The following is a 21,150-nucleotide window of genomic DNA, read 5'->3' as shown; positions in this document are numbered from 1 at the left end:
ACGGGAAAAATTGATTCTGTGCAGCTGGACATAGACCTGATCTGAAGGGATATGGACACATTTAGAACAAGGCTGATGGAGGCTGAGCACCCCATGAGTGATACGGAAGATACGCTGAGAGATCACACTGCATCCCTCCATACCCTCCGTACTAAAGTGAAGGCATTGGAGTACTGGGCAGAGGACTCTGAAAATTGCAACAGGAGAAACAATCTCCAGATCTTAGGACTACCTGAGGGCTCTGAGGGTTCTAACCCTGCAGCTTTCACGGAACAACTACTCCGCACACTGCTCCCTCAGGTAGCCTTTTTGCTGTTCTTTGCTGTGGAATGCGCCCATAGAATGCCAGCGGCTCGAGGGGCTCCAGGTGCCCCCCACGTACATTCATCCTCCGTCTTCTGAATTTTCGCGACAGGGACCTGGTCTTACAGGAAAGCAGGAAGAATGACGCTCTGCGCTTCGAGGGAACCAAGCTCGTGGTCTTCCTAGATTTTTCAGTGGAAACACAGAAACCACGCAAATCCTTCGATCATGTGAAGCTCACCCTGAGGATAAGAGGCTTAAAATACAGCATGCTTTTCTGAGAGTGCAGGATGGGGATTTTTTTGTTTTTCCTTAATAGCTATAGTTAATTTCCAGCTGCCTTTATTCAAACTTACTCTCAGCTGTTAGAACTGCTCAAATGTCCCCCCAATGTTGTGGGAACTATCTGATGCTAATTTCCCTGTTAAACCTCTTATCTCTCCCCGATATGGCCATGTCATATTCTCTGGAGCTAGAGGGGGTGAGGAGACTGTTTTGTTATCATACCTGGTTTTACATGCAGACTATTTTTACAATTTGTAATGCTACTAAGAACTGTGCCCCCAGACTTAGTCTGGGTGAATATCCTCCTGCAGGAAGGTTTGATCCATTCTTCCAATATGTCTCTAAAAAATGGGCTTCTTTTTTTTTTTTTTGTAACCAGCCTGTGTTGAACCTATATTCTATGTCCCCAAGGCACCTTTTGGTATACTGCTGTCCATTGACTTATAGTAATGTTATGTTTGGGATCTCAAGCACACCCAAGTTCTGAGGGTGATGCCGGGTGGGGGGGGGGGGGGTTGGGAAAATGTGTTTTAGAAGTTTTTTTTTTCTTTTTGTTCTTATCGTTGAGGTATGTGCACTATACATTGAATGCTGATCTCTGGTGGACCTTGCCCCATTTCACTCTCATGTATACACTGGGCAGAGGGCTGAGGAATATGACACTGTTGCTGAGCCTGGGGAAGGTCCGGTTCTGGAAAGGTGGACCTTATCCAATCCCTGTCCAAATCATGCCGCCTTAACCTCCGCAACATCGCTAGAATACGGCCCTTTTTAACCAATGACACCACCAAGCTTTTAATTCACGCCCTGGTTATATCTCGCCTCGACTATTGCAACTCCCTCCTCATTGGATTACCCTTACATAGATTATTCCCCCCTTCAATCCATAATGAATGCTGCTGCAAGACTTATCCACCTTACCAACCGTTCAGTGTCCTCCAACCCTCTCTGCCAATCCCTACATTGGCTTCCACTCACCCAACGAATAAAATTCAAAGTGCTTACAATAGTTTACAAAGCCATCCACAACTCTGCCCCCAGCTACATCACTAACCTGATCTCAAAATATCAACCAAGCAGATCTCTTCGGTCCTCCCAAGACCTCCTACTCTCTAGTTCCCTTGTCATCTCTTCCCATGCTCGCCTCCAGGATTTCTCCAGAGCTTCTCCCATTCTTTGGAACTCTCTACCCCAATCTGTCCGACTGTCCCCTAATCTATCCATCTTTAGACGATCCCTGAAAACCCTTTCTTTAAAGAAGCCTACCCGGCTACTAACTAATAACGCTGTTTCACTCGCTCCATCAGCTCATCCCCCACAGCTATTGCCTTTTGTATCAATTGACCCTCCCTTTTAGATTGTAAGCTCTAACGAGCAGGGCCCTCTGATTCCTTTTGTTCCAAATTGTAGTGTAACTGTAATGTCTGCCCTCATTTTGTTAAGCGCTGTGCAAACTGTTGGCGCTATATAAATCCTGTATAATAATAATATGTGCCTCTTTCATTATGGCCCCCTTAAAGCTGATATCCTGGAATGTGCGGGGGTTAAATTCCAAATTTAAGCGCTCCTTGGTGTTCTCTTTCTTAAAGAGATACCACCCACACATATGTATCCTCCAGGAGACACATCTTACTGGTGCTAGGGTACTCTCCCTTAAAAAAAACGGGGGTAGGGTTCTACTACCATTCTAACTTTTCCTCCTATTTTGATCCATAAGATCCTTCCCTTCACATCGATGGATCTTCGCCTAGACCCAGATGGCCAATTTGTGATTCTACATGCTATATGTGATCGCATTGATGTGGTTATTGTTGGACTGTATATACCGTCACTTGCAACATTGACGGTCCTGCATAAGCTTCAGGCTATTGTAGCTCAATACCCCCACTACCAATGTGATCCTAGCAGGGGATTTTATTATACCCCCATTCCCAGTCTTTCTAAATTAAACTCAGATATGGCGACTGACTCGGCTTTGTCTCGCTGGGTGGAGCTACTTGACCTACATGATGAGTGGTGATGGAACCACACTAACATGCGACAGTATACCTGTCACTCTGCTTTATGTGAGTAACTCTTTATTACCCTGGGAAGCAGAGATTTCCATTTTGCCATATGGCATCTCAGACCATGCTTAGGTTCTAGTGAGCTTCAATACTGACTCTGCTGCTAGCTCGGGACTGTGTAGACTTTCAAGGTATTGGATTAGAGATGAAAAACAGGAGCCGCTGATGTCATCTGAACTCAGGGAGTATTGGGTACATTATGACCAAACCAACTCTGGCCATGGTCTGGGATGCATTCAAAGCGTATGATAGAAGCAGGTACCAGTTTAACATAACTAAGGTCAGGAAGGAATCTTGCATCCTGCTATCTGAAGCTGAAGCTCGAGTGCTGGAGGCGAGAAACTCGAATGTCCCAGATCAGAGTACTTATACTGATATGTTGTCTGCCTACCAGGAGCTAGCTCTTTCATGCGTTTTCTTCTCGATCAGTCGCAACGCATATTTGAGCAGGGAGAGCGTCCAGGCAGGCTTCTTGCTTTGCTGGCGGCGGAGTGGACAGGAAGCGCCTGTACTGCTAACATCAAGTCAGCAGACAGCACTTTAATCTCTGATCCTGTACAGATTAATGAAAGATTTGAGGAATACTATGCACACCTATACACTTCTAGAGCGACCTATCCACTATCTGAGGTGCTGTCTGCATATTTAGACAAGGTCGATTTTCCAACCCTGTCTGCTGAAGCTACTCAGTGGTTGGATACCCCTATTTCACTAAAAGAAGTTAGGGTTGCAATCCAATCTCTGCAGGCTGGTAAGACCCCAGGCCCTGATGGCCCCCCCACAAAATTCTACATAACTATTCTTAAGGGTTATTGGCCCCTGCTATTTTGAAACACTCCGTAATACATTAGATACACACTGCATCCCGCCTTTTATGTCGGAGGCTGTTGTCATACCCAAGCCCGGGAAAGACCCAAAGCAATGGTCAGCCTACAGGCCAATATCACTACTCAATGTAGGTGCTAAAATCCTGACTAAAATACTGGCCAACTGTCTAAACTTGGTCATACTGTCTTTAATACACGGAGACCAGACTGGCTTGATGCTGGGCAAGGGTACAGACATAAACATTCGTCATCTCCATACTAATATAGCCCTCTTCAGAGAAAAAAAAACACACGGGGAGCGGAGGCCTCCAACCAACCCCCTGTAATACGCAATAACCTATCTTATTACCTGGCTGACAATTTATTCCCTGTGTTGTAGAAGCTAATACTTAAATGCCAGATATGGAAAACACTCCCTTTAACCCCAGTTGGACGCATAAATCTACTCAAGATTACATTTTTTTCAAAATTCCTTTTTATTTTTAGAAATACCTCAATCCCTATTCTAGCTGCATTCTTCCACAAGCTAGATGGGATAATTTAATCCTTCATCTGGGCTGGAGCAGATATGTAAACATAAAATAAATTACAGCTCCCTCTATCCTCTGGCGGACTAGCAATGCCCTGCTTTCGAAATACTATTGGGCGGCAGTGCTGGTTACGGTCCACTGGTGGTCTGCCCAAGCCAAGTCTAACCCAGCAGTTAACTTAGAAGCTGCTATCTTGGGATCCTATCCTGCCCTGACAAATATGGTTTATAGAGGGACGAAGGCTATCCTGCAGGCGACGACTTCAATGCAGACCACGGTGAGGGTATGGGAGCAAGTAACGGCAGCATTAGGAGCGGACAACACTGTTTCGCCCCACACTCCGCTATGGGGTAGCCCTAAACTACCACAATTTAGATCCATTCCAGATCCCAGTGTGTGAGCCAGATATGGAATTGTGAAAATACAACTGATCATGCCAGCCGGAACTTTGCTCCCCTTCCCCACTTTGCAGGCATTTTCTCAGCTCCCCCCATGGATGCTATTCCGATATTTGCAGATGAAGCATGCAGCACAGGCGCAGTTCCCTGGATCGGTCATCGTAACGCCTCATGTGGTGGAGAGGTTCCTTACCACTCGTAATGCAGACAAAATCTTATCCTCCATATATCTCCACATCACATGTGGAGAAACAGATAGAGACCCTCTCCTATTCCGCCGCTGGAAGGAAAATATTCCTAGCCTTTTGGAAGAGGAATGGGACTTGGAAATACAGCAGTATATACAGTATCTACTGTAATCTCTTTCAGAGATAGATTTATGCCGATTAAATTCATTCATAGAGCATATTACACTGCTTAGCGTCTATTCCGGATAAATCCTACACACCCCGAGACATGTCCTAAATGTCAGCAGGCGGTGGGGACATATTTCCATGTGATCTGGGATTGCCCGCTCATCTTTTGGAAGGCATTTGTTATGGATGTTAATGTGGTCACAGATCTCTCTGTGACATTGGATCCCAAAGTGCTCCTCTTGGATATCAATGACTCAGTGGCACAGTCTACCCATACAAAGCTACTATTATTTTATTTGTGTTTTTATGCTAGGAAGGTTCTTCTACAAAGCTGGAAGCTAGCAGCTTACCCTACGGTTGCCCAGTGGCGCCTGTTAGTATACTCTGTACTTAACTAACTTTATTATTAAAAATACACCCCCCCCCCTTTCTTTCTTTTGCCCCTAATATGTACCCTTTCCCCTTATTAATATCTGTTTCCCCCCCCCCCCTTTTTTTTTTCTCTCTCTCTCTCTCCTTGCTTTATCCTTCATCTTTTTATATAACCCTGGGGAAATACCCAACAAGTCTTCCTTGGTAGGACTACCCTGACTAATAATTGTTTTTTTGATACGTCTAATGAGTTTCCCAGTTCGTCATCCAAAGACTTCTAGACGCTGCTTAAATGTATTTAGTATTTCAGCATGTCATGCTCTCCTTCTCTTTGTTCTGCCCAGAAAGATACATGTGATTGTATGTTTATATATTGGCTTCATGTAGAATATACCTCATTGTTTTGTGAATGGATTTTATACCTGCTTTTTTCACTAATAAAACTTTTCTAAATAAATGTATAAATGATTACCTTTTCCAAGCATTGTGCTCATACTTACCAGCACAGTAAGTTTGCTGAACCTGGATTCAGAGCGACTTGGAGAAAGAACAGCCTTTTCAGACATGGCATCACCGTCATTATCTTCCTGCTGTAATATACATATATAATAAAAAGAATCTATATTGTTTCTTGACCAATTCTGTTTATTAGGTTTTTCTGTCTTTAAGGCCGGGTTCACATATGTGCGGCCACGGTTTCCTGCCTGGGGTTCGGTACGTGTCTGTTCACCGGTTTAGGTGCGATTCAAGCCTGAATTTTTTTCCGGAATTCGCACCTGAACCGGACCCAAAAATACACAGGACCCTTTTGGAAACTGCACCGCGGCCACCCTAGACATTGAAAGCCGGTCACACTCACATGTAATGCGAATTGGATGTGGTAAAAACTCAATTCGCACATATGTGAATCCAGTCTAACTTTTTTGCTGCCATTTTAGTGGGGGTTTTTTTTTGCACACATTAAAATAATCATTGTAGGCCTGAAGATTTTACAAACACCCCAACGTATTATCTATTTTCTGAAAGCAGACGCCATGAAGACTAAAAGAGTAGTAGTTCCAATTTTTTTGTCTCATGTTTACGCAAACTTTTAGTAAACATTACATTAAGGTTATTTTTGGGCACACAAATGCAATAAATTATCCTTTTTTTTGGAAAATTTAAAAAAATGAGGTTGTGCCAAATAAATAGATACCCAACACGTCAAACCTTAAAATTGCGTACACTCCTGAAACAGCAGCAAACTTCAGTACCCTATATTTTTCATATGAGAAAGCAGGTCATCAGGTTAGAGTTAACCATGAATATTGGCCCTAGAATTATTGCTCCCACTCTGCTGTGCACAAAGATATGTGTAGCGTGTGCAGTCAATGGTTTCCTGGGTAGGGTGGTTGGGTGTAACTTTATCCCCCCTGGCGGTAATCCCGAGCGTGACTCGGGGTGGATTTTTTAGGTCAGGATCGGTATCCCCGAGTCACGCTCGGGGTGGATGTGCAGAGAGCGCAGCGGTGTTCTCTTACCTTATCCTGGCGATCCAGCGATGATCTCTCATTGCTGTGACTGCCAGCCGAGAGTCCCGCCGCTCCTCCGTCCTCCATCGGTGTGATGACTTCCTAGTTCCGTTCCCTGCAGCAGCAATGCTGCATGGGAGCGGAACTAGGGAGGGAAATTAAAAAAAAAAAAAAACGTTGCACAAAACACAAACACATAACACCTCTTATATTATATATATACATGCATATATATATATATATATATATATACATATATATATATACTGTATTTTCTGGCGTATAAGACTACTTTTGAACCTCAAAAAAATCCCCCAAAGGGGGTCGTCTTATACGCCGAGTATAATATCTCCAAGGTAACCTAAGTGTAAGTATTACTAAGTATTACCGGTAGATCATGTAATAGGGGGGTCGTCCTATACACCCAGTCGTCTTATACGCCGGAAAATACGGTGTATATATATATATATATGCATATACAGTATATATATATATATATATATATATATATATACACATACACACACCGGTATATATATATATAATTATAATTCATGCGTTATATATTATATATATATATGTGTGTGTGTGTATATATATATATATATATATATATATATATACACACACACACACACATATATATATATAATATATAATGCATGAATTATAATCTAATCAATAATATAATTTTATTATATATATTATACATTAAATAATAAAATTATATTATAGATTCAATTATAATTCATGCGTTTGTGTTTCAAATTTATCACATCTGGGATATCTACTAGACTCTTGTTTTGGTCAGGTTTAAGTCAGTAATTACTAAGAATTGTAGGCCTATAATACATAACGGCAAATTTCCATGAAAACAATTGTACCGCTTTTGGTATGTAATTCCTGACATAATCATACCGCCAGGGAGGTTAAAGTGATTCTAAAAGTTTTTTCAATATCATACGGTGGGTAAAATAAGTCTTGAACATGTCGCCATTTTTCCAGGATGTATGGATTGCATGGGTTGTTACCGACATGCAGTGGCGGCCGGTGTATGTCTCAATATATCTCCACATCACAATGAAGAGGGTCCACCCTCTTCTGAAGCCTATTAGAGCCTCTGGCTCTAATCAGGCGACGAAAAAAAAAAATCCTTTTGAACTCCATGGATTTTTTTTTTTTTTGTCGCCTGATTAGAGCCAGAGGCTCTAATAGGCTTCAGAAGAGGGTGGACCCGGGGCGCGCACCCATTGTGTGACAATAGCGAATGAAAATTCGCTATTGTCACACGGATTCTCCTCCTGGCCAATCAGGAAGCCGGTCCGAGACCCGCTCCTGATTGGCCGAAAGGCGAGCGCATGCCATTGGCCGAGGAGGAGGCGGGAGGACTCGAGGAGACTCCGGGAAACAGGAGAATCCACGGCTGCAGGTAAGTCTCTCTGCATTGATGGGGGGACGGCATGCTGGTCACTGCATTGAAGGGGGCACGGCACGCTGGTCACTGCATTGATGGGAGCACGGCACGCTGGTCACTGCATTGAAGGGGGCATGGCACGCTGGTCACTGCATTGATGGGGGCACGGCACGCTGGTCACTGCATTGATGGGGGCACGGCAAGCTGGTCACTGCAGTGATGGGGGCACTGCACGCTGGTCACTGCATTGATGGGGGCACGGCACGCTGGTCACTGCATTGATGGGGGCACGACACGCTGGTCACTTCATTTATGGAGGGCACGCCGGTCACTGCATTGATGGGGGCCCGGCACGCTGGTCACTGCATTGAAGGGGGCACGGCAAGCTGGTCACTGCATTGATGGGGGCATGGCACCGTGGTCACTGCATTGATGGAGGGCACGCTGGTCACTGCATTGATGGGGGCACGGCACGCTGGTCACTGCATTGATGGGGGCACGGCACGCTGGTCACAGCATTGATGGGGGGCACGCTGGTCACTGCATTGATGGGGGCATGGCACGCTGGTCACTGCATTGATGGGGGGCATGCTGGTCACTCCATTGAATGGGGGCATGCTGTGGTAACTCTGCTTTGAATGGGGGCGTGCTGTGGTAACTCTGCATTGATGGGGGCACGCTGTAGTAACTCTGCATTGAATGGGGGCACGCTGTAGTAACTCTGCATTGAATGGGGGCACGCTGTAGTAACTGTATTTAATGGGGGCATGCTGTAGTAACTCTGCATTGAATGGGGGCACGCTGTAGTAACTGCATTGAATGGGGGCACGCTGTAGTAACTCTGCATTGATGGGGGCACACTATACTTTGATTACTGAAGGCCTCTTTCACACTTTTGTGACCTCAAAGTCATGCAATTTTTTGCCACGTTTTTTGCCGCAAAGCAATGCCTATTAGATTTTTTCTGTTTGCGCCCCCCCCCCATAAATTTTGAGCACCAGCCGCCACTGCCGACATGTGATGAAAATCTAGCACCTTTAGAAATATATTTACCTAGAAAAATGGTGATGTGTTCAATATTAATTTTACCTGCTGTATAAATAATAATAAATTGATGGGGGCCCGGCACGCTGGTCACTGCATTGAAGGGGGCACGGCAAGCTGGTCACTGCATTGATGGGGGCATGGCACCGTGGTCACTGCATTGATGGAGGGCACGCTGGTCACTGCATTGATGGGGGCACGGCACGCTGGTCACTGCATTGATGGGGGCACGGCACGCTGGTCACAGCATTGATGGGGGGCACGCTGGTCACTGCATTGATGGGGGCATGGCACGCTGGTCACTGCATTGATGGGGGGCATGCTGGTCACTCCATTGAATGGGGGCATGCTGTGGTAACTCTGCTTTGAATGGGGGCGTGCTGTGGTAACTCTGCATTGATGGGGGCACGCTGTAGTAACTCTGCATTGAATGGGGGCACGCTGTAGTAACTCTGCATTGATGGGGGCACACTATACTTTGATTACTGAAGGCCTCTTTCACACTTTTGTGACCTCAAAGTCATGCAATTTTTTGCCACGTTTTTTGCCGCAAAGCAATGCCTATTAGATTTTTTCTGTTTGCGCCCCCCCCCCCATAAATTTTGAGCACCAGCCGCCACTGCCGACATGTGATGAAAATCTAGCACCTTTAGAAATATATTTACCTAGAAAAATGGTGATGTGTTCAATATTAATTTTACCTGCTGTATAAATAATAATAAATATGTCATACTTACCTGCTCTGTGCAGTGGTTTAGCACAGAACAGTCCCGCACCTCTTCTTCTGGAATCCCCCTTGGTTAAAGGGGTAATTTTACTTTTTCACGAGAAATGAAATGTAAACTAACTTCAAATATCCTGCTCACCCCTCGGGATCCCACTGCACATAGCAGCCATGATGCCTCATGCTGCTAGTGTAGCAGTTTGTACACCGTACACCGCAAACCACAACCCAGCCCATGAGTGTGTATCCATAGCATGTGACTGTGCTGACCAATGAGACATGCTTCTTACTTCTGGCACTTACTGCAGGAAGAAGGCTCATAAGTTTTTCTCATTGGTCAGCACAGTCACCTGGCTGTGCTTTATTCATTCACAGACCTCTATGAATAAATGATGCAGCTGTGCAGGCGGAGCCATGCACAACTACTAAAAATTCAAACTGTCAGCTGTCATCAAGGGGGGGGGGGGGGTGGAAGTTGTCAGCATGGCACCATGTTAGACCCTAAATATGGTTGGACTTAACCTTGACAGTTGGTTCACACCAGACGCAGTCTAGTGTGTTTTTTTTCTGCATCCAAAACGAGTGGACAGTAGTTACCATGAATTCCAATAGCATAGTTCACACCAGTCAACAAAAGTAGAACATATTGCAATATTTCTGTATGGAAGGCATCTGGAATGTGCCAAAAATGCATTAAAAAAGCATCAGAACTTACATGTCTTCACTAAAGAAAAAAGAGAGAAAAAATGCATCAAAAACACACTGGAACACATAAAAAATGTGCATGAAGAAACACATCCGGAGCACAGAAAATGTGGTGTGAACCGGCCCCTAAAGTGGGATAGTACCCAAAATCCAAAAGGTAATATATTGCAGTTTACCAATCATTAGATGTGGTGGCTGCATCAGTTTTCTATTTGTAGGCTTTTCCCTCTGTTTTCACTAGGTGATCTGGCCAGTAACACACTTCCTGTATTAGAGTGCTCCCACTCTGGATAAAGGAGCACAGAGGACACCTTTGGACAGCGGTACTGTCAGCCTGGGGGGATAGCACTGTTAGATGTACTAGCAGATTTAGATACACTTAGAAATTTAAGCCTAACTCCAGCTAATACTTTATAAGGAGTTAGGGCTAGGCCCCTTTCACACGGGCGGTGCGCCCGACAGACTCCGTTTAACTCAACGGGGGTCTATCCCCTGATCCCCGCTGAGCAGGCGGATGAGAGCTCCATCTCCGCTCTGTGTGCAGAGACGGAGCTGTCAGATCCCTGCTCTCCTCTATGGGAGATCATATGAAAATGGTCCGCCTGTCTGTTTTCAGCTGATCTTATCCGATCCGATCGTCCAGACGGATGGAAAATAGGGATTCCATTCTTCCGGATTTCACGGACAGGATCGGATAGCGACGGGTGTCAGCGGAAATGTCTCTGCTGACATCTGCTGCTCAATAGGGGTGCATGGAGCATCCGATCAGGTCCACCTGAAAAACTGACAGGCAGACCTGATCGGAAAGCCCAGGTGAAAGGGGCCTAAAACTGGTCATAAAGAGTTTGAATCTCAGCAGGGACCGGCTGAAATTCTAACCATGTATGGTCAGGCTGATTGTACCCAAGTTGATAAATCGATCAACTTGGGTACAACCAGCATGTTGGATTTTTCATGTGATTATTGCTAGCAGCTAAAGCCATTAGCAACAAACCACTGTGTGTTCTCCTGGCCGAGGCGGCTACCCCTGCTCCCCTGCGGGAAGAACACAATAGCTCTGGGGGAGGAATTCCCCCATCAACACTAACTGGGTCTATGGGGAAATTGGGCGATTTTCTTTCCTGCAACCAAAATTGAACCGTCAAAGGCCAATTTAACAGTTTTGTTAATTTTGGGATAAATAGTTTACATAAATGAAAGCCAATCATTGTAAGCACCCCTGTCAGTAGTAAATGATTTGTTCTAACCCTCTAACTGCTACAGGACAGATTGTTCTGTTAAAAAAAAAAACAACAACAGACTTACTGGCTGGATCACCAGGTGAAAATAAAAGAAAGAAAGCCTAAAAAAAAGGAAACAAATGCAGTCAACAGATTTACTATATTGTAGCTTAGATGTTTGCTTTTGACTTTAATACGGCTTTAAGGCTTGGAATGGAAAATACACACATGTAAGAGTTTACCTTCAGAAATGCTGATAGCGTGTCCTCAGTATTTGCTTGCAGCAACTGGTTCCTAAGCTCTTTGTTTTTTCCACATTTTTTTAAGAGAAAAATGGAAAGGAACTCCAGTGGATCATCCTTAAGGCACAAATAATAAGAAAAACTAAAAGGGTAACTTGAGAAAATTGGTAAAATGTCCTGCAAAGGATTAGTGCATTACAACATTAAAAAGCAGGTGTCATTCAGTTGCATCCACATTACTAGTAAAACTGCATAGATGCCACTTACAATGAAGAAAAGCATGGAACATTGATTCTATTACATTTACAGATTTAATTTACTTACACGCTTCTCCTTAACAAGTTCTACCAAACCTTCAGTCAATGCCTCAGCAATGTCTTGATTGGTCTGCACCTTCACCATGGGCATTGTGTCAAACATGAACTGTCCTATAAAAACAACCCAATGTCACCTTGAACATTTCATTGCAAAAATAATTTAATGTGACAAAGTCATATTTACTGGCAATGGAAGTTTCTCACTTCTTGACAGGTGTCAGATATAAACAGGAAATGAGAGAAAATCACCCCCAACAGGCACAGGAATAGCAATAAAACCATATTTTCTAGCACACTGAGGATAGTTTAGAACTCAATTGGGATTTTATTGCACGCATTGCTAGGTGACAGATGTCCGAAGAGAACAGAAATCCCTTGACTGAGCTTCTAACCTTTCTCCACTCAGAGTTTAAAAAAAAAAATGGGATCTTTTGTTGCTCATTGTAATATCACTTTCTCTGATTTCATTGATGGTCACAGCATCTATTCCCAAACATAGGGTTATAGTGCCACCTACATGAGTAGGACACTAGGCAGAAAAAAGAAACTCGGAACCGCCTATGGGCAGTCCTGGCTGATTTAAGCCCCCTCTATGTATAGGCAATCCAGTTAGTCACAAGCAGTGTCAAAAGAGAAAACCATAGAGGGGTGGGTGTTGTGTCCATCAATTAACTCAGACAAATAAATTTTATGGTGAGTAACAAAAAAATCCTGTTTCCTCTTCCGTTCACTGACAGATACAGCATCTTCTATTCTCGACCCTAGGGGCATCCCAAAGCAGTGCCAAACAAGTGAGGGGTGGGAGAAACCAAAGAAAACATTAAAAAGTACAAGTAGGCCAACAGGAGCTCAACAGGAACACAGAAGCCAAATCAGAACATACATCCCCCAGGAGGGAACAGAAGCCCCAAACAACCACCGGCAAAACTTTGCGGCCAAAACATGCGTCCAAAGATGGCAGAACATCCATCTTGTAAATTTTAGGGACGGTGTGCATAGACAACCAGGTATCTGCCTCGCTGATTTGAGACACAGACGCCTGAGAACAGAAGTCCCAGGGAGCACTAAGCGCCCAAGTAGAGTGCACCGTCACAGTAAGGGGAGGAACCTGACCCTTAATGGCATAAGCATGAATCACCGTCTGTCAAATCCATCCAGAAATGGTGGCAAAGGACACCACCAAATCCTTCCTCGGCCCGTCCGTGATCACAAAAAGGGAATCTGACCCCCAAAAGTGCTCCACAGTGGATAAACACACCAAAATGCCTGCACCACATCCAGTGTGTGCAGAGCAAGTTTCTTCAGATGCGATGGGTGAGCATAAGGAACATAGGTTAATGTCCTTGTTCAAATGAATGAGCAGAGACCGCCTTCCAGAGAAAAGAAAAGGCATGGAAGAAGAACCACCTTATCCTTGTGACTAACTGGATTGCCTATGCAGAGAGGGGGTTTATATCAGCCAGGACTGCCCATAGGTGGTGCCAAGTTTCTTTTTCTGCCTAGTGTCCTACCCCTATAGGTGGCGACATAACCCTATGGTCAAGAATAGAAGATGCTGTGTCCATCAATGAATGAAAGAGAAAAAAGTTTTGGAGCTAGATTTTAAAAACAGAAGCAGAAAAAAAACCTTAAATGCATTATGGTCCAGTGTCCCTTGTAATGAGCGTACCAACCCACATACCTGGTTTTCTGTGCTATTTCTGGATGGGAGAAGGGAGGACAAGTTGGGTTTTTATCCATCTATCCACTACCATGACCACACTGTGATGTTCAGTGCACTTCAGACCTTGTTGAAACTGTACAATTTTTGATAGAGCCAATTTTAGACAGAAGCCAATTACCCTACCAGCATATCTCTGGAATGTGGGAAAAAACTGACATACCCAGATGAAATCCATGCAAACACAAGAAGAACATGCAAATTCCATGTAGATAGTGTCCTGCCTTGGGCACCAAGCAAGGGCCACAGTGCTGCAAGGTATACATTTTAATCCCTTAGCCACTATGCTGCCCTCTGGGTATTTATTTTAATTTATTTATAAAAAAAGAGCATTCAGCACTCTCCCTAGGTAATCTTTTTTTGTCATTATATATAATGCATGGCTTTGACTTCTCAACCCTGACAATTTTTAATTTCAAATTTTTATTTCAAACATAGTATTAAAAAGTGAGTCTCTCCCCCCAAATAGATACCAGCCTGGCACACAAAATATATGAGCTGATATCCCAATAAACTAGAGATAGACAAGTATGTAGGCCCTTGTTATACTTGTACCAACCATCCTATATGCCCCAAATTGGTACCAATATAAGGGGTTCACACATATGTAGGAATTAACCCTCAAGCCTTGAGAAAGTGTTATATATGTTACCACTTTGGAGGTATCAATTTTTTTTGTCATCCATTAACTGTTCTCTCAATGCATAATTATTGAGGTAACAATACCTTCTTTAGTACCGGTGAAGCTGGGGATTGATTACCCTTTTTTATATTGTGTTCCATTATTTTTTTTTCATATATGAAAGATATCTTAGGGTCCTTTCACACGGGCGCTCCGTATGTCCGCAAATCCTCCTATTTTTTTGCGGATGATTTACGGACATAATGTATGTCAATGGGATTGCTGATGTCAGCGGAATACCATCAGCTGACATCCGATTTTCTTCCTTTCAGTTCTGTTCCGTTTTTTGGAACAGAACCCTATTTTTTCTCCGTTAAAAAAATGGAAAGGACGCAAAATCGGATGTCAGCGGTGTCATCCACTGACATCCGCAATGCCCATAGACTTACATTATGTCTGTATATCATCCGCAAACAGATGGGATGATATGCGGACATACGGAGCAGATGACACAAATGTCATCCGCTACGTGAAAAAAAAAGGACCGGAGCGGAGCCAAAAAACTGAACGGCAGTGTGAAAGAGCCCTTATGATGAAGAAAAGATTACCTATTATCCTGCCGGATACATTTTTCTGGAGATCACTAAGGTAGAGCTTCATCTGCTTCCTGACCATATGTAGAGCTTCCTCCATAACACTAGCTAATCTACACCAAGCCTGTAGTTTCACTTCTGTGAAGTATAGAAATGGGGGGAATCCATGTCTTCCAGATGCCATCAGCCAGTCACTGATAACTGAAAATAATCACAACACATGCATTTATAATATAGTAAGAAATAATGGGGGGACTTCAATAAAGCTGCTGCAACATTTTTCTGGTGGTAATCGCTCTTGGTAATATATTGTACCAAATTCATAAAGCATATGCAATACTTTTGGTTCGGACAGTGACTCCTGCACTACAAATTCAACTAGTTCTAAAATGTGCCACTTTTACATTGTGGTGTAATGAATGCGCCAAATTAAAAATAAAATCCTAACAGTTCTTAGCTTATGAAAGCTGAGCTAATTAACATCAACTCTCTTTTGGCATACAGAGAGAGAGACCCTGGGGCAGACAGATTTTGGGAAAGTGTCTAAAAGTGGTTCAGCATGCACCAAATTCAAGTACTAGTTCTAGACAGGTACATGAATATGACGCACGCTGCACCACTTTTAGAATGCATGCAGGACACTTTCGCAAAATCCATCTTTGTGAATTACAGGGAATGAGTGTAGCACAAGTACATGTATGCTATAGTTAGAATACAATGATAGGAAGGATCAAATCAGCACTAAAGCAAAAAACAGCATATAAAATGGACCATTAAAAAAAAAACAAGTTTTCAAATCCAGTAATGTGCATACATGAATAAAGTCCAACATGCTAAATTAAAATCACAAGTGAATAATAAAACCACATCAAGGTGGTGCAGTAAAAGTGAAGAAAAATATAATGATAATCAAAGTCCATATGTTCATGAAAAAATATATCAAAAATATATAAAAGTCCACAGGTAATAAATTGTGATATTAAGTGATAGAAGTGTCCTCTGTGCAGAATCCCAAAGAAAACAAGCACTTATCCACGAATGAGTGCAATGGCCACTCACCTTAATAAAGGATAGTATGCGCATTCAAAAAACAATCCGGTAGTAGGGATTCTTCCGGAATAGTAAGTGGTCTCAAGAGGAACTCACAGATCCACCATCAAGCTACACCCAGAAATAATGAGGATGACTTTTTTGTTGGGTGTAGCAAGATGGCGGATCTGTGAGTTACTGGTCAGATCACTTACTATTCTGGAAGAATCCTTATTACCGGATTGTTTTTGAATGCGCATACTATCCTTTATTAAGGTGAGTGGCCATTGCACTCATTGGTGGATAAGTGCTTGTTTTCTTTGGGATTCTGCACGGAGGACACTTCTATCACTTTTTCACGAACTTATGGACTTTGATTATCATTATATTTTTCTTCACTGCACCACCACCTTGATGTGGTTTTATTATTCACTTATGATTTTAATTTAGCATGTTGCACTTTATTTATGTATGCACATTACTGGATTTGAACACTTGGATTTTGATGGTCCTTTTTATATGCTGTTTTTTGCTTTAGCGCTGATTTGATCCTTCCTATCGTTGTTATTATATGTGGTGACACTACAGAAATTGGCTGCTATTGCTTTCCATTTATTTTTGCCCCTATTTCTAATCAATGTTTAGCGCATTGGTTTACTGCCCCTATTTATAGTTAGCATACAATAACCACCAAATGATATACCAATCTTATGGTATTACTGTGTAATCATACAGAAATCAAAAAAGAAAGGACAGAAAAGCGGGACTATATCGGCATCAAAAAATGAAGGGATGCATAGATGTAATTGTACAGACTTGTATTGACCTTCTGTGATATGGAGATGTTTGTGTAGGGGTTTTATTGAGTCTCTTAACTTGAAAAAGGTATGGGAACAATCAACTGCAGTTTTCTCTGAATAATTTGAAGTAGTAATTTTCACTCTTTAGCAGAAGAGGAACACTCTTTATGAGCTTATTATAAAAAAAAAACACTTTAAATAAAACAAAATTAAATTGTATAAAAGTCATGATGAACATTCCAGTCTGTACTTACTGTGTTGGTAAGACCCAGTGGCTATGCCAGTTGGCGAACAAAACATAACACCAACTAACTGAGACAAATTGTCAAGGATTTCCATTCCTGCATCTACAATACAAAGAGTAAAAGAATGCATTTTCTATTTCTTCATAGCTTATCAATACATGGAATCACAAAAAAATATATATAGTTATATAATTGTCACCCAAAACCCAGTTAAATAATATACACTTTATACACTTAGATTTAATCTAATTACTCTTAGTTTTAAAAAAAATCTAATACAAGATTCAAGAAGATGCTCAAGTCAAAAGTGACAAGAAACAAAAGTATTTCCCACATCATCAAGCCACATGATAACTTGATAAAACTCATATTTCTTTGACTGATCTGAATTTTACCACTTGCCTAAGAGAAGAGGCTGGCCAAAGTTTTTATCTGGTTTACAAAACTAGAGTGGAACTCCAGCTAAAATTTGTCAAAATCTCAATCAAGATACTAATTCCAGATAGTTTTCCAGGACTTCAGCTAGTTTTCCAGTAACCTCATCTTACTTTCATTTGTGTCTTCAGGGTAGGAATGGGGGCATTAGTATGCATTCACACAAATATTATGTAATAAATGAGAAAATCTCTGTGATATCAACAGGTGGAAACTCTATTTTAGAATGCTTAGGAAATACTTGCAAGCAATCTTTGAAGTGAGAAAATTGCTTGCAAAAATCAGGCCACATACTGGTACCCTAGGAGCAGGAGCCTATAATATAATTAGACCAATAATACAGAAAATAAGTGATCGAAAAAAACTCAACAAGAACCTCTTGTTTTAAACTTTTTTTCTGCTTTATCTGTTGTTATTAGGCAGAAAATAATCCTACCGTGTCCCTTTTGAGATTTACTTTAACTTTGTTATTAATGCCTCAACTTCTCATCTTGGTGACTTAACCCCACCTCATAACTCCCTTTCCAATAATACAAGACCCACCACAAATGGGGGTGGCAGGGCTTATATCCGACAGGAAGTCAAGGCCTCTATTACAAAGTTAAAGTAAACTCAAAATAAGATTGAAAACAAAAAAAAAAAAAGGAAACTCAGACAGGGCACAGAAGAGGCTTTATATCATCATAGTGGAGGGATGTTTCACATTAAAAGGACACTCTCATCTTGCCCATACTTGGACTGTGATAAGCCCACTGACCACTTTAAACTTACCTCTCCAGCATTCTTTTGCCACTCTTTCCTCTATAGCAGTTACCACCAAACTACCTGGTGTCGGGTACTTTACAGTGACAGACACAAAAGAAGAATTGGCTGAAAAGGGGGGTATAAAGGGGGGGGGGGGGGCCACGACAATACACAGACATTATCCCTTTGCCCCAAATGGGCAAGATGATAGCGTCTCTTTAAAGTGGAAAATTAAAATTTGGGTTATGATCATTAAGAGGATCGTTACCCTAGAAAGAAAAAATTAAAAGTCAGCAACCAAAAATACTGAAGCTGCTGACTTTTAATAAAAGGACACTTACCTGTCCTGGGATACAGCGCTGTTCTCACCCGGCTGGTTCTTCGGGTCCTTGACGCCAGCATGTTTGCTAAGGGAAGCTGGCTGTGACCCCTTGTGGCTTCCCACTGCGCATGCGCAAACTGTGTGTATGGTCTCCCAGCATTCTGGGACCTGTGACATGTTGTAAAAGGCTGAGGGATAAAAGAGAGGGGAGCTCCGCTTGGCTTGTCTATCAAGTTAAGTACCTGCTCCCCATAAAAAAACTATAATGTGCCAAATGTGGCAGAGAAGGGGAGAGGACATAAAGCGTAACCTACCCTTTAGGGTGAAGTTCCGCTTTAAAATCGTGCAAAACTGAAAAATTTAAATATATTTTAAAAAATGTATTTGGGGATATTATGTAAAAAGATTTAATACAAAAGGAGCCACCAAAGAGATGGTTTCCCTGCTTTGCTAATGCTCACAAGAAAAAGCATAGTCCAGATCAAGAAAATACAAACATGACACATAACGTATTGTATACAACATGATAGACTAATGTAATAAGATGTCCTTATTCAACATGCCTTACCCGAAGCTGCAAATGGGACAAACAGGTCAATGTGACCGCCATCTTTACTGGACACCACACAGCTGCCTAATTTTTCCCAAAACTCTCTAATATCTGGATTTAAGACATTCTGAGAATCAACACGAACACCTGGAAAATAGAAATTGTAAGTTTTAACACTGTTTTTACTTGGTTAAATATGTAATGTGTTTGAAGTTTGATGGTCGTCCGAATTACGCAGCACTATGACTGGGCTTAGCAATAAATGTGGTTTTAAATGACCGTCAAAATCTAAATGTGTACATCATAACATTTCTGCACTAGAACACTTACTCTGTAGTAAATGTAGGTGTTGGGAATTCCCATCTGCAACAACTGCAATACTCTGTGCTGTTCGTCCATCCAAAGCTTTCTCCACACAAAAGATTAAACTTTCGAGAGTTGTCCCATTGAAGTCATAAACTACAGGAACCACACTGGGTTTCACGCTACTGAGAATAACCTAGAAAAGGAAAAAGGGTACATATCTAGTGGTAATGCTAACAACTCAAGTTCTGTGTAACATTGATGTCAGATAAACAACCTCATATGCCAATATGTGGGATGATATCAACACAAGGTGAAGAGGACCTGAGGTGCCCCTTTGTGCTGCCAGGCTCTGGAGAGTGCTGCATTGCTTTGTGGTTGTAGAAGGGTAGGTGTTACATCCGGGTACATTATGCCTAAAACAAGAAAAGAAAAAAATAACAGTGTAACTTATAGCATGGATAGGAAGATGCCTCCATTTTAAAGGATATTATACAGTACGCACAGGAAAAAAACTGTATTGCATACTTTACAGAACAACCTATTTGAATGATTTCATTTACCAGTATCTAATTGCGTTTTCAAAATCCACAGTGCTGCCACTGACCATCAATGCATGAAGAGAGTTATGGGAGAGTTTACAGATTTGCCACTGTCCATTAATGAAGGTGGTGGGGGTTACCACCTGCTAAGCACCAGTGCAGAGTGGCAGGTGGATGCTGGGTGCTGGAATGCTCTTTTTAACTGCACCTGGCACTATGGTGAAGCGGAGTGGCTGTCAGGAGTCAGCAGCTGGGATGACCTGATATACACTATATTGCCAAAAGTGTTGGGAGGTCTGCCTTTACACACATGAACTTTAATGGCATCCCAGTCTTAGTCTGTAGGGTTCTATATTGAGTTGGCCCACCCTTTACAGCTATAACAGCTTCAACTCTTCTGGGAAGGCTGTCCACAAGTTTAGGAGTGTGTCTATCGGAATGTTTGACCATTCTTCAAGAAGCACATTTGTGAGGTCAGGCACTGGTTTTGGACGAGAAGCCTTGGCTCGCAGTCTCCACTCTAATTCTTCCCAAAGGTGTTCTAGGGGTCAGGACTCGGTGCAGGCCAGTCAAGTTCCTCCACCCCAAACTTGCTCATCCATGTCTTTATGAACCTTGCTTTGTGCACTGGTCCAAATCATTGGTTGGAGGGTGGATTATGTTGTGGGGTTGTTTTCAAGGGTTGGGCTTGGCCCCTTAGTCCCAGTGAAGGGAACTTTTAAGGCATCATCATATAAAGACATTTTATGCTCCCAGCTTTGTGGGAACAGTTTGGGGATTGCCCTTCCTATTCCAACATGACAGCGTACTATTGCACAAAGCAAGGGCCATAAAGACATGGCTGAGCCAGTTTGGGGTGGGGGAACTTGGCTGGCCTACACAGAGTCCTGACCTCAACCTGATAGAACACCTTTGGGATGAATTAGAGCAG

The 21,150-nt window shown here is 42.5% G+C and overlaps 1 protein-coding gene across 1 annotated transcript in view; it reads right to left on the bottom strand.

Moving 5' to 3' along the window:
* Nucleotides 1-21,150, bottom strand: part of ECT2L (epithelial cell transforming 2 like) — a gene marked incomplete at both ends in the record, with an annotated part of 92,632 nt that overhangs the window by 27,458 nt on the left and 44,024 nt on the right. Inside the window, 7 exons of the mRNA XM_082252405.1 lie at nucleotides 11,998-12,114; nucleotides 12,322-12,425; nucleotides 15,265-15,450; nucleotides 17,333-17,425; nucleotides 19,393-19,521; nucleotides 19,705-19,873; nucleotides 19,955-20,093. Coding sequence (XP_082108531.1) covers nucleotides 11,998-12,114; nucleotides 12,322-12,425; nucleotides 15,265-15,450; nucleotides 17,333-17,425; nucleotides 19,393-19,521; nucleotides 19,705-19,873; nucleotides 19,955-20,093 — 937 coding nt within the window. The remainder of the gene's footprint in view (nucleotides 1-11,997; nucleotides 12,115-12,321; nucleotides 12,426-15,264; nucleotides 15,451-17,332; nucleotides 17,426-19,392; nucleotides 19,522-19,704; nucleotides 19,874-19,954; nucleotides 20,094-21,150) is intronic.

This window comes from Pelophylax lessonae (genome assembly GCF_965119305.1).
Source record: "Pelophylax lessonae genome assembly, chromosome: 3".
Taxonomy (NCBI): domain Eukaryota; kingdom Metazoa; phylum Chordata; class Amphibia; order Anura; family Ranidae; genus Pelophylax; species Pelophylax lessonae.
The sequence above is the reverse complement of the archived record's forward strand: the minus strand, read 5'-3'. Positions and strand labels throughout refer to the sequence as shown.